Below are 16,014 nucleotides of genomic sequence, written 5' to 3' on the forward strand. Positions count from 1 at the left end.
GGGTTTGCCGTTCGGAAGGAGGTGAGAACGCGCAAGAGCTGGGGCACTGACCGAAACAGGCAAGGAACCACCGCGTGAGAATCCGGCGGCCCGTGAGACAGCTAGGTCGGCTGGCCCAGGCTCCGCCCCTGGCCCGCGGGGCGCGGCGTTTCGGGCCTGCGGGCCACGCCCCCGGCCCCGCCCCAGCGCGCGCCAGGCCCGCCTCCCTCGGGAGAAGCCGGTTCTGCCCGCGCCCGTGCACGCGCCCGCGGCCGGGTTGCAGGGCTGGGCGCGCGCCCTGCGTCCGGGGCAGGAAGATGGTGGCGAGCGCGCGGGTGCAGAAGCTGGTGCGGCGCTACAAGCTGGCGATCGCCACGGCGCTGGCCATCCTGCTGCTGCAGGGCCTAGTGGTGTGGAGCTTCAGCGTTCTGGAGGACGACGAGCCGGGCGAGGTGCTCCGACGGCCGGGCGGGCAGGCGGGCAGGCCGGGCGCGGGGACGCGCGGGGTCCTGGCGGGGAAACGGATGGCCCCCGCCGGGGAAGTGGGGCATGGGCCGCTTGCGTGTTGCGCACGGGCGGCCGCCTGGCTCGGGGCCTCGGACCCCTGGCGCCCGTTTCCCAGGCGGGCCGGGGGCCTGAGCGCGGGGGCGGTGCATGACCCGGAGGACGGGCCGCGGGCTGGCAGGGGCCCCGGCCGGGAGGAGCGGGTCTTGGTGGGGTGGTCTCCAGCTCCGCGAGCAGTGAAGGTCAGGCGCGGGTGGCGGAGAGCCCGGCCAAGAGGCGCGGCTGGGCCCGAGCCGGCTTGGAGGTGGGGAGCCCCAGGCCAAACTTTCTGAAGTTGGGAGGGGGTGGGGGTGTGCGCGCCGTGGGCGGAGGAATGGGGCCTAGGGACCCCGGGCAATCGCGCCAACCCGCTCCTCAGCGGGGCACTGGCCAGTTAAGAAGTGGAGCCTGGGGGTGGAACTCAGTCTGGCAACTGAGGAGAGGGAGGGAGACCCCGAGGGAGAGAAGTGGAGTGCACCTGAGGCGTGGCTTTTTCAACCAGGGGTCTGAAGCACCTGCATGGGTCTTCTGGACAGGATGGCAGGGGAATTGAGCTGGTGAACTGGCCTCAGGACATTAGGGAATTGGGGACTCGCCCTCTCTGACTGTAAGAAAATGGGGACAGCAGCAGCTAGTTTAGCAGAGCCCCAGGCCGTGGAGCAGAGGCAAACCCTATCCTTCTTAGTGCCCCAGGTCCTCGTTCTGAGAGTCTCTTGGCTGATGTGGTTTTCCCTGGAGGATTAGACATGTCTCCCCCAGTGTGATCAGGAGGGTCCAGTGGGGTCTGAGACCATCCTGGAAGGTTGAAGAGGATAAGTCAAACCCTGACCCTAAGCTGTGGACCAGAAGACAGGGCTTCCCCGCCCCCACCCCTGGGTTTTGGTGGACTCTGAGTCAGACTCTCTGCTCTGCTTGCCCCATCCTCTTGGGCCTCTCCTCCTGGCAGGGTGAAGACCAAGGGAGCCCTGATATCCATTTTTCCTTCCTGCATCTGGGCAGTATGGAAGGCCTAGTGTGGAAACTGGGAGAATCACTGCTTTTGCCTTTTTTGGGGAGAACTAACAGACTGGGATGGTGAGGGGAGCTGGGACAGAGTCACATGAGATCATAACTCCAAAAGGAGCTGAGCTTAGGGGTTAGGGGAGGCTGACTCTGTGACATCTGAAGGGACTGAGCTTGTTCTCTGTGGCCCAGTAAGTAGCAGGAGGGCGAAGAGATGATTTTGGGGGCAGATGAGACATTCTAACATGGAATGGGCTGACAAGGAGTTAAGGAGCCTTCTGACCCTGGAATACATATGTGAGTAGGGGCTGGTGACCACTTTGAGGAGGGGCATGGCAAAGCATCCAGGGCTTCTCAGACCCTCTGCTACATGGCTGTGTGAATCTCTGGAAGGGCTGAGAGACTGTTCAGGCCTCAAGGTCTCTGCTGCCCTACCTCCAGCCTGGGGTGGGGAACTGGTGCAGTGCTTGGGATCCTGCCTCCTCACCTCCTCCTCCAGCTTTCTAACAGAACTGGATAGGGGAATCCCTGGACCAGAATGGAAAAAAGATCCTTGATAACCTAGAGGCTGTGCAGTCCAAGCAGCCATTAGTGCTTGGAGCCTTTCGGCAGCCACCTCAGGGCAGCCAGGCAGCATAATAAGTATTTAGGAAGGTGGGTACTGAGTTGGACCACCCCAACTCACCGTCCTATGTCCTATTCCAGCACTGCTCCTGGTGAATAGTGTGACCACTGTCTAATCACCTAACCTCTTTCGCGTGCATCCTCAATGGTATCTGCCCCCCACCCCAAGATGGGGGCAATAATATCACCTCTCTCATTGGTAATGCCTGTGAAGTATTTGCAGGAGTTGCTGGCACATGCTAAACCATCAGTAAATATCTTATTATTTCACTACTGCACAATGGTAATAGGGACTCATTCATTCATTCATTCAACAAATATTAAGTCCTACTTCGTACTAGGCACTGTGCTAATACTGGGGATACAGAAATAAATAAAATAGATGATGAGGTCACGGCCCTGTGGGCAGACAGTCTGCAGGGAGAGACTGACAGTGAAAAGGAAACTCAGTAACAAGAGGGCTAATTTAGATAGGTGGTTGGGGAGGCTTCTGCAGGAAGTGGCCTGTGAGCTGAAAGCCTGGGGAAGCAGTAGGCAGAATTCAGGCAGAAGGCCCCTAGGAGAATGGGCCTAGCTGGCTCCTCTCAAGAAGTGGGAAGGAGGGTGTGGTGGGATCCCTGGAAGAAGTTAGTCCAGGGCACATCCTGCAGCCCACAGTGAGGGGCTGGGGTTTTATTCTAAGTGCAGTGGGAGAGAGCTGAAACCAAAGGGGTCTAAGCAGGGATGAAATGAGACATGCACTTAAGATGCACACTCTGGCCTTGCGCTAGGTTGGAGACCAGAGATGACCATTAACATCCAAAGAGCCATTTTATGGTTTTCAAAGCTTTCACAAACATTGTCTCACCACTTACTTTAAGCACAGTCTGAGAAGTCCAAAGGTGGTGGATCAGCATTGCTGTGTTCTCTGTCTCTGGGACTCAGAGAAGGATTCCAAGGAGAAGCTACAGAGCCAGGAAAGGTCTTTGAATTCCTCCTCAGTGAGGAGAGGGGGCCTCGGAGGCCAGAATGCATCCAGGTGGATGTCAGAGGGCCAGTCCCCGTCCTCGGTAATTAGAGGGAACTCTGACTTAGGGGCAACTTTGGGCAACTCCTGTAGGGGTACAACTATGGGGCCCTGCTGCTGCACATATAAACATCCTTGGGATGAGGCAGTGGGAAGGGGCTGGCTGCCTACCAGGGACCCCCGCACTTCCTCACTGCTGCCTTCTGGTCCCCCAGCCCCCTCTGGGATTGTCCTTCTCAGGGTCAGCCAGCTCCTGCTGCAGTGCAGGACACCAACGTGCCCTCTCCTCCCACATCCTTCCCCCACCACAGCGAGCCTGGCCCTGTGCCCCAAGCCCTGCCCTCCTGACCAGCTTCCTCACTCACTGATACTGGCTTCCATCTTGAGAAGCCACAGCTCCTTTGCCATCTCCACCCACCTCAGCTTGAGAATGTCTTTCCCTGCCCCGTGTGTGTCCAGGTCTGACATCACCAGTTTACATACACTCAGTTCAGTGGGACTGCAGCCATTCCTAGGGGCTTCCCAGTGCAGGGTGCCCTCCCCAACATGGGTAGAATAGAGCCTGTTGCCTCCTCCCCACTCTGCCCTCCCTCTTGCAGGTGTCTATTCTCAGATGGAGACAGACATCTCCAGTTCTCACTGGGAACCTCCCAAGAGATCAGAGGGCTGGCTGGATGCTGGGCACAGAAGGCTGGGGTGCCAGGGTATAGGGCTGGGGCTCTGGCCCTAAGGCATCTGCCATGCTCTGACAGAGGAGGAGAGAGTGGTCCTAGGGTGGGGAGGGACAGGGAAAACTCGACCCAATAGTCCAAAGTATCTGAAGGCCTTGGCTTCTCTCCTGACTTCACATTTGACTGTTTCCCTTTCATTAATATTAGTGAGCATGACAGCATTTACTGAATGCTGAGCCTGTGCCAAGAGCTTTTCATTCATTCATTCATTCATTCAACAAATATTTACTGAGGGAATTCCTTGGTGGTCCAGTGGTTAGGACTCTGCACTTTCACTGCCAAGGGCATGGGTTCAATCCCTGGTCTGGGAACTAGGATCCTGCAAGCTGTGTGGCATGGCCAAAAATTTATATAAATATATATACATATATATATAGAGAGAGAGAGAGAGGGAGGGAGTCTCCCCCATTGCCAGACATTCTTCTGGGCTCTAGGAATACATCCGTGAACAAAACAACAAAAAGCTCTATCTTCATGGACATGGCATTCTTGTAAGGGGAGAGACATAGAATAGCACCATATAAATACATTTATACAGAGGCTTCTCTGGTGGTCCAGTGGCTAAGACTTCCAATGCAGGGGGCCCGGGGTTTGATCCCTGGTCAGGGAACTAGATCCTACGTGCTGCAACTAAGAATTTTGTGCCACAACTAAAGATCCCGCATGCCACAACTAAGACCCTGTGCAACCAAATAAATAAAATATTTTTTAAAAATACACTTATACATATTACATTATACATTATATATATTATACATTGAAGGGTGGACTGGCCCTTAACTGAACCAGTTAACTGGTCATTAACTGAAGAAGGAGCTGACTGAGGGAAGATCAGGAGCTCACTTTTGGATTTGTGGCTTGAGAGGTCTATCAGACTCCCAAGAGAGGCATCAAGGAGGCTGGCAGTTAGACAACTGAAAGTTCAAGGGAGCCCCTCTAGGCCACAGAGAGAAATTTGGGACTGAGTGAGGTCACCTGGAAAGCCCAGACAAGGAAAGTCCCCAAAGTGGCCTTGGGAGATAAGGCAGGATCAGCCAAGAAGACAGATAAGGAGTGGCCACAGAGGCCACACCAGGGGAACACCAGGAGGGCATCCTGAGGAGGCTGCTTCAGAGGCTGTGGTCCAGTGAGTGCTGCTGCTGGAAGGCTAGGCCGGAAGAGGACTCACACAGAGAGTGGTGAGAGAGAGAGAGGGGGCAGCTCTTTCTAGTTGCAGTATCTCAGGCTCTTTCTCTTGGACACTCTTCCCTCCTGTATTTGATGGTTGAGGGAACCTGCTCAGAGAGGGTATATAACTGTGGGGGAGTGACAGAGCTGAGTGGGAAGCCCTGGTGACTCCAGAGTAGTCACACGGAGCCTCTCACTCCTCCATCCAGTCTGTGCCTCATCCAGCAGACACCAACCAGACACCCTACATGCCAGCCACTCCACTGGGCACCGGGGAGATGGAGCTGACACGACAGCCTCTTCCCAAGGAGTTGGTCAGCTAGAAGAACGTCCCACCCGAGGCAAATGGGACGGGCTCACACATGGAGACTCCGCTAGATCTTGAAGGATGGATGGAATTTGATCAGGCAGGGAAGGAGGGGGATCACAAAAGGAGGACAGGGAAAGCTGGAATGAGTGTGGCTATACACACTTTCAAGTGTGGCCGGATCATTAGGGAGGTTCCTAGGTTTGAGAAGAGGCTACAGAAGCTGGGAAGCAGGCGTGGAGGCTTTCCCTTATCCCGGTTTTCCCTTCGCAAGCCGCCCTGCCACAGGGAGCGATGAGTTGCCAGCCTGCACCTGCAGGCGCCTTCACGCCCTGCCTCAGCCTTCCAGCCATGGCCAGACACCTCCTTGGCCATTCCCAGCAGTAGTACCAGGGCTCCCATCTCTAGGCCGTCTTTGCCCTGGAGCTTCCCACTAGCTGGTCAAGGCCCGCTCCAAGCCAAGCTGTTGTCTGAAGCTCTTCCTTCTCCCTCTGCCCAGATGTCAGGCCAGCTTGGCCATCTGAAGGCTTTCCCTGCAGCTGCCTGCTCCTGCTACCCCGTCATCCAGAGTGTGACCCCCAAGGGAGTCTCCTGCACTCTGTTAGTCTCTGCTTCACAGAGAACCCAACCAGCAATGGGGTCTCAGATTTCACCTCTGCCCTCTCCACCAGGCAAGACCCCTTTGCTCTGTTGAAGCTTCAGCACTCGCATGTGGAAATACTGTAGATGGCAGAATGCTTTTTCCTTCTGAAGAGCATCATATTGTCCCAGTGAAGCCCGGGTGGGAGTGCTGGATGGACACTCTTGTCTGTAGGGTCTCTGCATGTCTCTCTTATTCATCTTCCTATTTGTGGAAAAAGAAAGTGGTATCTGAATCCAAAGGAGGCTCAGTGCCCTGTGATCTGTGTGATGGAGGGGATGTGGATGTGATGGTGCCTTGGGGGAGGGCGACATTTCCTCCGCCGGCTGGTCAAGGAGACCTCCCAGCAGAAGTGCAGAGTGCTCAGGCAAACAGTACTTTTCTAGATAAAGGGTGGCGGGGGCTTCTAGGCCTGAGCCAGCCAGAAGCTGAAGGAGCAGGAGCAGGAGGAGACTGACTGTCTTGGTGACTTGTGTTTGCCTATCTTTTACAGAAAGGAAGGCAGAAGAAGCCACAGCCACTCGACCCCAGTGAAGGCTCCAAGGACACAGACAGTTCAGCTGGGCGGCGGGGCAGCGCAGGCAGAAGGCATGGGCGCTGGCGGGGCCGCGCCGAGAGCCCCGGTGTGCCCGTGGCCAAGGTGGTACGGGCAGTAACTAGCCGGCACAGAACCGGCCGGCGGATCCCCCCCACCCCACCCCCAGAGGCCCCAGGCCGCCAGAACCTGAGCGGGGCAGCAGCTGAGGAGGCACTGGTTGGGGCGGCTGGCTTCCCACACGGAGACACGGGGAGTGTGGAGGGCGCCCCCCAGCCCACAGACAACAGCTTCACGCCCAAATGCGAGATCGTTGGCAAGGACGCTCTGTCTGCACTGGCCCGGGCCAGCTCCAAGCAGTGCCAGCAGGAGATCGCCAACGTGGTGTGCCTGCACCAGGCCGGGAGCCTCATGCCCAAGGCTGTGCCCCGGCACTGCCAGCGGGCTGGTAAGAGACAAGCATAGGCAGAGAGGTGGGGGCCCAGGAGGGTGTTCGGCAGGGATCCCTGCCCCCGTTTCTCAGGGATGAAAGCCTGGAAGGGCACACCTCGCTGCCCAAGTTGGGGATGAGTGCACTAAGTGGCAGAGGTGGACCTGGGGCCCGGGAGCATCGGGCTCTACGTCCGGGCTTCCTCCTTTGGACGGCAGGCAGCTCCCTCTTCCCATCTTGCCTCCACCCTGTGACCTGGGGCGGGACCTTACTGATGCCCCTGTTCTCTACTCTCAGGAAAGATGAGCCCTGGCATCCCATGGGACGAGGTCCGGGCCCAGCAGCCCGCGGATGGCCCCCCAGTACGAATCGCCTACATGCTGGTGGTTCATGGCCGTGCCATCCGCCAGCTGAAGCGTCTCCTCAAGGCCGTGTACCACAAGCAGCACTTCTTCTATGTCCATGTGGACGAGGTACCTGCTATGGCCAGGGAGACAGGGCATCTGAGTGGGGAGGGCAGACACCAGATCGTCATGGACAGACAGTGTCTCTGACTTGCTCAGTGGCCCAGAGATAGGAGAGCAGGGAACGGAGGAGCAGCCAGCACCAGGTGACATGGCTGCTTCGGAGCTGGAGCCCTAGCCCATGCTCTGTCCGTTTCATGTCACTTGTCCTCCACCCTGGGGTGGGGCCGGGTGGGGAGGTTGTAATGCTGGGGGTTCATCTTCCACTGCTGAGTTTCCACCACCACCACCCCACCTCCCACAGCGCTCCAACTACCTGCACCGAGAGGTAGTGGAGCTGGCCCGGCAGTATGATAACGTGCGGGTAACGCCCTGGCGCATGGTCACCATCTGGGGCGGGGCCAGCCTGCTGAGGATGTATCTGCGGAGCATGCAGGACCTGCTGGAGGTGCCCGGCTGGGCCTGGGACTTCTTCATCAACCTCAGTGCCACTGACTACCCAACAAGGTGTGGGGTGGTGCTCTGAGCCCTGAAGATGGGAGGTGGGCCTCCTCTAGGACTCAGGGTTCCAGGGTCCCCATGGACTTCTTCCCTCCCCAAAGCCTCATTCTGGGATCTGCACACCTCAAACATGATTCCTTGGCCCCAGCAATGTTTTAGAGGAGTTGTTGCTGAAAGATGATATGAGGGTTGCAAGGGACAACAGATGGGGAGGAGAAGAAACCAGAAGTCTGAACCAGGATCTTGGGTCAGACAGGAAGTGGGGGAAGAAGGATGAAGTGGTCTTTCTCAGGGACCTCAGATACTCACCACCCCAGAGCATCAACTTGGAGTAGGTCAGTTGGCCAGAATGGCTCTCAGTAAGAAAAGAAGAGGCCAAAGAGTAAAGATAAAGAGTGCTGGAGGGGTCTGTCTGCTCTGGGCTGGTAACTGAGCCATGCTCACACACGCTACCCACATGCCATTTTCTCTCCAGGACCAATGAGGAGCTGGTAGCTTTCCTGTCCAAGAACCGGGACAAGAATTTCCTCAAGTCTCATGGCCGGGACAACTCCAGGTAAGGGGATGGTGGAGGATGCCCTGGTCCTGGGTTCTCACCACAAGCCCTACACACAGGGGGCTTGGTGGCCTCAGCCCTGGGTTGCAAAACCTCCAAACCAATCACAGATTGAGGAGTGCAGTGCTGATTCCTGGAAAGATGAGAGCCTGGATTCCACCCTGCAAGATCCTCAGCCACAGGCCCCTGTGCCTCCCACAGGTTCATCAAGAAACAGGGCCTGGACCGGCTCTTCCACGAGTGCGATTCACACATGTGGCGTCTGGGCGAGCGGCAGATCCCAGCAGGCATTGTGGTGGACGGTGGCTCGGACTGGTTCGTGCTAACTCGCAGCTTTGTGGAGTATGTGGTATACACAGACGACCCGCTTGTGGCCCAGCTGCGTCAGTTCTACACGTACACGCTGCTCCCGGCCGAGGTGGGTGACTGGGCCCGCACCCATGCGGGGGGGCGAGTGGCGGGCTCGATGGCTCACCCTTCACCCCAGCCTGCCACCCCAAGTCCTTCTGAACTCGACGGCTCACCCTCCACCCTGGCCTGCCCCCCGCAGTCCTTCTGGGCTCGACGGCTCACCCTCCACCCCGCCCTGACCCCCCAGTCCTTCTGGGCTCCGCGGCTCACCCTCCACGCCACCTGCCCGCCGCAGTCCTTCTGGGCTCGGCGGCTCACCCTCCACTCTGGCCTTGACGGCTCGCCCTCCACCCCGGCCCGCCCCCCGCAGTCCTTCTGGGCTCGGCGGCTCACCCTCCACCCTGGCCTGCCCCCCCAGTCCTTCTGGGCTCCGCGGCTCACCCTCCACCCTGGCCTGCCCCCCGCAGTCCTTCTGGGCTCGGCGGCTCACCCTCCACCCTGGCCTGCCCCCTCAGTCCTTCTGGGCTCCGCGGCTCACCCTCCACCCCGGCCTCGACGGCTCCCCCTCCACCCCGGCCCGCCCCCCGCAGTCCCTCTGGGCTGGAGGGCTCACCCTCCACCCCGCCCTGCCCCCTGCAGTCCTTCTTTCACACGGTGCTGGAGAACAGCCCAGCCTGCGAGAGCCTCGTGGACAACAACCTGCGGGTCACCAACTGGAACCGCAAGCTGGGCTGCAAGTGCCAGTACAAGCACATCGTGGACTGGTGCGGCTGCTCGCCCAACGACTTCAAGCCGCAGGACTTCCTACGGCTGCAGGTGCTTCCCCATGACCCCCAACCTCTGGCCCTTGGTAGAGCCTCACCCCAGTTTTTCGCTGGCTGCTTTCTAGGGTCAGAAACAATCCTGGGTGGTCCAACCAGAGGATCTGGGGGACCCTCACCGGGAGCAGCCCCCGGGGGCAGGGGCTAAACTGGCGGCAGGAAAAACCCTCGGCAGCTGATCTCTAGGCACTGCTGGGAAAAGGCACCTCCCCTGATGTGCTCTCTGGGACCTCCAGACCCCTTCACCCTCCTTGCCTCTCCCACTCCAGCAAGTCTCCAGACCCACCTTCTTCGCCCGCAAGTTTGAATCCACTGTGAACCAGGAGGTACTGGAAATCCTGGACTTCCACCTATATGACAGCTACCCGCCCGGCACCCCAGCCCTCAAGGCCTACTGGGAGAACACCTATGACGTGGCTGATGGCCCCAGTGGGCTCAGCGATGTCATGCTCACTGCTTACACCGCTTTTGCCCGCCTCAGCCTGCGCCACATCACCACTGCTGCATCCCCCCAGGCCAACCCACTCTGCAGGTGAGACCTCCTTTTGACATTTTGCAGACTCTCAGGATGTAATGCCCTATAAGGAGGACAATCAGAAAGAGACAGACCCTCTCCCAGGGAGCCCCCAGCCTGAGGCAGGGAAAAAATGCAAATAAAACGAAGATGGCAAAAGCCAGGCACATAGGATCTGTGGGTGTGAGATCTGGGCAAAGCAAGCACCTGGGGATGGGACTCCCCCGGAGCCCCCTTCCTGGGACTCCAGGCCAAGTCGGGTGTGCTGATGGCCTCTCCCTTTCTCCCTGCTGGAACCTTCTTAGGTTTGAGCCCAGGGGCTTGCCGTCCAGCGTGCACCTGTATTTCTATGACGACCATTTCCAGGGCTACTTGGTGACGCAGGCGGTGCAGTCCTCAGCCCAGGGGCCGGCAGAGACGCTTGAGATGTGGCTGATGCCCCAGGGGTCGCTGAAGCTGTTGGGGCACAGTGACCAGGCCAGCCGGCTCCAGAGTTTGGAGGTGGGACAGGTCCTCCCCTTGCTTTCTCCTGATCCCCAGCAAGACTCAGGGTAGTGGGGAGAGAAGGACAGACACTACGGGAGGGCTGAGGATTGGGTTGCCTTTCAGGACTGGATTCCTGGGTCTTCTTTCCCAGTGATGGCAGCCTTGGGATGCACAGAGGACATGCAGTCAGCGGGGAGGGGACCATGGTTCCACTATAACGCAAGCCTGTATTCTACACTCAGGGATTTTCTTTTGTAAGGAGTTGGACATTCCAGTCGGGCCAGAAGATTAGGCTTTTGAGTGTCTCCTTGGTCTCTTTCTTGGAGGCCTTTGCTCCATGTGGGGATGGTCTCTGGGCAGGACTTCAAATTTCTTTTCTGCCTTACGGCCCCCAACACTTCAGAGCAGGTCAGAACAGGAGCCTAGAATGAATCTCAGAGCTTATAGAGATGTTAAAAATCCCAGTCTGAGCCCATCATTTTGCAGAGAGGGAGACTGAGGATCAGAAAGAGACAGTGATGTCCCACAGGAGTTAGAGGGGGTAGCAGGTAGAGAGGAGGACTTTCCTTCGCCTCCTGCCCAGCTGCCTCCTTCCCTCCAGGTCGGCACCGAGTGGGACCCCAAAGAGCGTCTCTTCCGGAACTTTGGGGGGTTGCTGGGGCCGCTGGATGAGCCTGTGGCCATGCAGCGCTGGGCCCGGGGCCCCAACCTCACAGTCACCGTGGTGTGGATCGACCCCACCTATGTGGTGGCCACATCTTACGACATTGTGGTAGACGCGGAAACGGAGGTCACGCAGTACAAACCCCCACTGAGCCGGCCCCTGCGGCCAGGGGCCTGGACTGTTCGACTGCTTCAGTTCTGGGAACCCCTGGGTGAGACCCGCTTCCTCGTGCTGCCCTTGACCTTCAACCGCAAACTACCTCTCAGGAAAGGTAAGTATTCCCAAATGATACCCAGGAGTCAGGCAGGATAGGATTTACAGACAGGTGATCCCAAGAAGCTAACCATCCGAGTAGGGGAAGGTGGCAGACTGTGGCTTTGACCATCCCAGAGCCCTGCACTCTGGTATCACGCTTCCCAAGCAGGCAGACCTGGCTTTAGAACACAGCTCTGACACTTTAATTGGGCTTTTATTCTGGGCAAATTACTTGGCCTTCCTGAGCCTGTCTTATTACATGTAAAGTAAGAGAAATACAATTGTTAGAGACCTCCTGGGTGTGTGGAACATAGATCCACTCAGATTGCTCCAGGGGAAAGGGGGAAATTATTTGGAAAAATGTGGGGCTCTCCCCCACAGAACTCAGGAAATGACTCAGGTCCCACTGGGACTCAGACGTGCTTTCTATCTCTCTGGGGCCACCCTGTCCCTCATCCTGTGCTCTCTGTCTGTGTCAGCCTCAGGCTTCTCAATACATGGCCTCTTAGTGCAATGGAGACTGACCAGGGCCCCTTAGTCCACAAGTTCCACATTTTTAGGACAGCAGATCTGATGTTGGTCATCTTCCCAGTCCACTGGTAGCCAGGTGGAGAAGGTCACACAGCTGAGGCTAGGAGACAGACTCTAAACTAGGCATAGGCTGAGGTTCCTGCAGGGGGCCCAATACAAGTGACTGCCTTCTGGAGGCTATCGGGGTGAATATCTGGGTAAAACTGGCGGGTATACAGTAGGTGTTCAGTAAGTAGGTAGATGTTTTCTTCCTCCAGCCATGTCCCATCACTGAGAAGGTGGGTCAGAGCAGAGGTAACCAGGAAGAGGACGGGGTCCAGGGTGGGGCAGTGGCTGTGGCAGATCAGAACAGGCACCCCTGCTCTCCTAGGACTCACAGTCTGATGGAGGAGACGAAGGGTGGGGTGGTGGAGGCAAGCTTGACAGCAAGTGCTATTGGAGCTGAGTCTTGGAGGAGCTGATTTTTATAGACAGTAAAGGATATCCTAAACTGAGGGAACAAAGTTAGCAGGTGTCTGGTGCATGAGGAGAACAGAGGGTGGAGGGGAGTCGGATGCCAAAGGAGGTGGGAAGGAAGGCCGGCAGAGTAAGCAGGGCCCGCAGCCTGAAGGCCTGGGTACTAGGCTTCGGAGGGCTCTGGAGACCACTGGAGGGGGTTGGAAAGGGCCGGGTGACACACACCAGACCATTATCAGAAAGTAACCCTACTTCCTAAAGTACCTTGAGCCCACTGTTTTATTTAATTCTCAAGTTAGGAATTAAGGGATTACTGTCTTGATTTTATAAAACTAAGTTTTACAAGCACGGAAAGTTCTGTGGATTAGCCTAAAGTCACTCAGCAAGATGCAACTCAGTGGTAGAGTTGGGACAGGACTGACTGGGGTGCCCAGACCTGATTCCCAGGGTCTGGCCTTCATGAGATCATTTGGGTGGGGCATGCTTACTCCTGCTCTGCACCCCCAGATGATGCCAGCTGGCTGCACGCTGGGCCACCCCACAACGAGTATATGGAACAGAGTTTCCAGGGCCTGAGTGGCATCCTGAACCTGCCTCAGCCAGAGCCTGCGGAGGAGGCTGCCCGACTACATGCAGAGCTCACGGGCCCGGCGCTGGAAGCCTGGACAGATGGGGAACTAAGCAGCTTCTGGTCTGTGGCCGGAGTGTGTGCCGTGGGCCCCTCCGCCTGTCCCTCCCTGGAGCTCTGCAGACTGACCAGCTGGAGCTCTCTGTCCCCGGACCCCAAATCTGAGCTGGGGCCTGTCAAAGCAGATGGGCGACTCAGGTAGCAGGGTCCCAGCCAGCGCCTACGGAAGACCCGGGAAATTGCACCTTACAGATGACGGAGGGCTGTCTCCCTCACAGGCAAGAACCAGGGGCCCAGGCTGTACACCCATGTCAGCCATCCAGAACCCACAGACGGCAGGGAAGGTGGGCATAGTATTTACCACTGAAATGGCTCTGCTGGGGACCAGATGTTAGCAGGAACATGGGGAGAAGGGCTCCAGCCTCCTCACATTCTCCTCTAATTTTTTTTCTTTTAAGAAAAATGGGTGGTGGGGGATGAACTGGAAACAAAAGATGTGCAATAGGGCCCAGAGCAGCCCCAGGAAGTGGGCCAAGGCTCTGGGGAGCAGAGGCCAGACAAGCCCATCTGCTGCTGCTCTGGAGGAGGCTGGGCCTGCCTCACTCTCTAGGGCCTCACCCCCCAGCTTTGGCCTGTGGTGCTCACGGCTGAGGCTCTGTGGGGCTGCAAACGCTGTGGCAGGCTCTGAGAGCTAGAGAACAGGTGATGAGGGAAGCACTGCAGAGCTGGACTCTAATGGGTCAGCCTCTCCTCTTGTAGCCAGGGGACCATAGAAGAGGGGGCGGGGCTGGCCCTAGGGCTTTCAGCATACCCTGCCCCTTGATGGGAAAGACAGGGCACCAGGGCCTGCTGAGACCACTGCAGTCTCCCAGGTACCCAGAACTGCAAGCAGGGCCTGGGCTTCTGCCCTGGAGTGGTAAGCCCTCAGGAGCGACATGGGAAGAAGACTCCTCCAGGGCTCTCAGAAGAACCTGGAGCAGCATTGTGCCTGAAGCGCAGTGTGAAGCCTGAAATATGCAACAGAAGAAATATATCTCTATCTCTCTCAGCAGAGGCTCTTGTGTTTTTCCTCCTGGGTGTCAGAGAGCCAGCACTGTTGGGCCATCTTCTAGAAGTTTTGGCTGGTACTTTGGCAGGAGGTGGAGGGTCTAGTTGCCCCAGAGTGAGAACAGTTTAAAGTCCCATCCAAGAGCCAGAAGGGACACAAGAACCCATAATCCAGACCCCTCTTTTATGTGGGGTAAACAGGCCCAGAGAGGCTCAGAGACTTCCTCATTGCCGCCCGGTGGGCCACCAGGTGGGCCAGTTCAGTTCTTCAGGGTCCTGACCCAGCGCTTCCTCCCTTGCTGCCAGGCTGAGGCAGAGGCTGACTTCTCTGTCTTTGGCATCACCAGGGCCCATCCCAGAAGCCTTTGCTCTGTTTCCTACCCAGCTCAGAGTTTTGTATGGGGCGACCTCAAGAACAGAGGCAGCCAGTTACAGCCAGGACCCGGTGGCTACCACTGCCCCCTTTAGAAGCAGGCGCAGCAGTGGCATGGGTTCCTAGCCGCTGCCTTAGGACCTAGGAGAGCCATATTGGAAAGGTTGGTCCAGCCTCCCTCCTTTTCTCAAGCCCTCTCTCCCTTCCTACGTTCCTGCCATGGTCAGCAATGGCTCAGTACCAGTCCTTCACAGCTTACTTAATGTGGGGAGGAGGGTGAAGATTTCTCAGAACCTTTAAAATCACCCTCTCCAGCTATGCTGGCCCAGTCAGCTCAGCTTGGGAAACAAAGGGCTCAGTTTGAACCCAGGCTGCCATATGTCAAGTTTTTCAAGCTGCCAGGAGAGGGCACCACTGTCCACCAATGGCAGTGGAGGGATTTTCCGTCTCTTCAGCCGCTGCACTGACCTTGCGTGGAGTATGTCACTTAGTGCTCACAACTCTTGGAGACAGGCAATGGTTAGCGTGGAATATGTCACTTAGTGCTCACAACTCTTGGAGGCAGGCAATGGTTAGCAGGCCAGGAAAGCGAAATGAACCCGAAGTCAAAGCTATGAGGCGGTGGCTGCAGGCTTCAGGAGGGGCAGGAGGACTCGACGGCACTGTCACTACACTCTAGGCTGCTAAGGCAGGAAGAGAGCAAGAACCGCAAGCAAACAGTGTTTGGGTTCAAGGGCTGAGATGATTGCTTTTTTCTGGCTCCTATTCTAGTGAACATCTGAAGCTCTCATTTGGCTCTCTAAAAGGTTTTGTTATACATCAACCTTTAGCTCTTAAAAACTGTGTAATAACTAGGTGTAGAGTGTCAGGTACAGGCAGCATTTAGACTCTGCTAAAGGTGCACAGGCCAGGCTGTGGCTATGCTGTCATTGGACTAGCCCAACTGTTTAAAGAGTCTTATTTTTTTGGAACTTAGGTGGGACGTGTCCTGTTTCAGCCCCTGCCACTCCTGTCCAGTTACACCAAGTCCTGGTTACTCAGTCACCCACTGTGAACATTTTGAGCTTAGCTCAGTGGATAGCGATCCAAACTGAGGGTTCTGAGTTAGCCAGTCTGAGGTGGCAGCTTAACACTGGTATGGGTTCAGAGCTCCCCCTTGGCAATTCTAATTTGCAGGCTGGCAGAACCAGAAGTCCCCCCACCTCCACTGATCTGGCTGGTTTGTCTTGGCCCCTTGAGTTAGAAGCAATGCGGGACCAGGAGTAGGCTTCACGACTCCTGACAGGTTCAGAGGGCCTCCCCAATCCTCTCCCCTGTCCAGGTCACTGAGGCAAGTTTGAGTGCAGCTTCTCTGACTAAACTGGCTGAAGTGTTCTCCACTCTCATCCTTCTGTAGGGATACC

The 16,014-nt window shown here is 57.1% G+C and overlaps 1 protein-coding gene across 1 annotated transcript; it reads left to right on the forward strand.

Annotated features, from left to right (window-relative positions):
* Nucleotides 1–210: 210 nt before the first annotated feature.
* On the forward strand, nt 211–14,239 carry XYLT2 (xylosyltransferase 2). Its single transcript, XM_025280329.3, has 11 exons — nt 211–431; nt 6,493–6,982; nt 7,262–7,437; nt 7,733–7,935; nt 8,405–8,485; nt 8,687–8,903; nt 9,476–9,652; nt 9,927–10,189; nt 10,477–10,672; nt 11,259–11,592; nt 13,071–14,239. Exons 1-11 carry the CDS (start codon nt 297–299, stop codon nt 13,391–13,393), a joined length of 2,595 nt encoding a protein of 864 aa, XP_025136114.3. The 5' UTR covers nt 211–296; the 3' UTR covers nt 13,394–14,239.
* Nucleotides 14,240–16,014: the final 1,775 nt, after the last annotated feature.

Source organism: Bubalus bubalis, chromosome 3 (genome assembly GCF_019923935.1).
Source record: "Bubalus bubalis isolate 160015118507 breed Murrah chromosome 3, NDDB_SH_1, whole genome shotgun sequence".
NCBI classification, from domain to species: Eukaryota; Metazoa; Chordata; class Mammalia; order Artiodactyla; family Bovidae; genus Bubalus; species Bubalus bubalis.

Excerpts from the sequence above, each read along its gene's own strand:
- XYLT2 (XM_025280329.3), top strand. The coding sequence starts at position 297 with ATGGTGGCGAGCGCGCGGGTGCAGAAGCTGGTGCGGCGCTACAAGCTG. Across the intron at positions 7,438-7,732 it reads TCTATGTCCATGTGGACGAG|CGCTCCAACTACCTGCACCG; the intron begins GTACCTGCTATG and ends CACCTCCCACAG. Across the intron at positions 11,593-13,070 it reads CAAACTACCTCTCAGGAAAG|ATGATGCCAGCTGGCTGCAC; the intron begins GTAAGTATTCCC and ends CTGCACCCCCAG.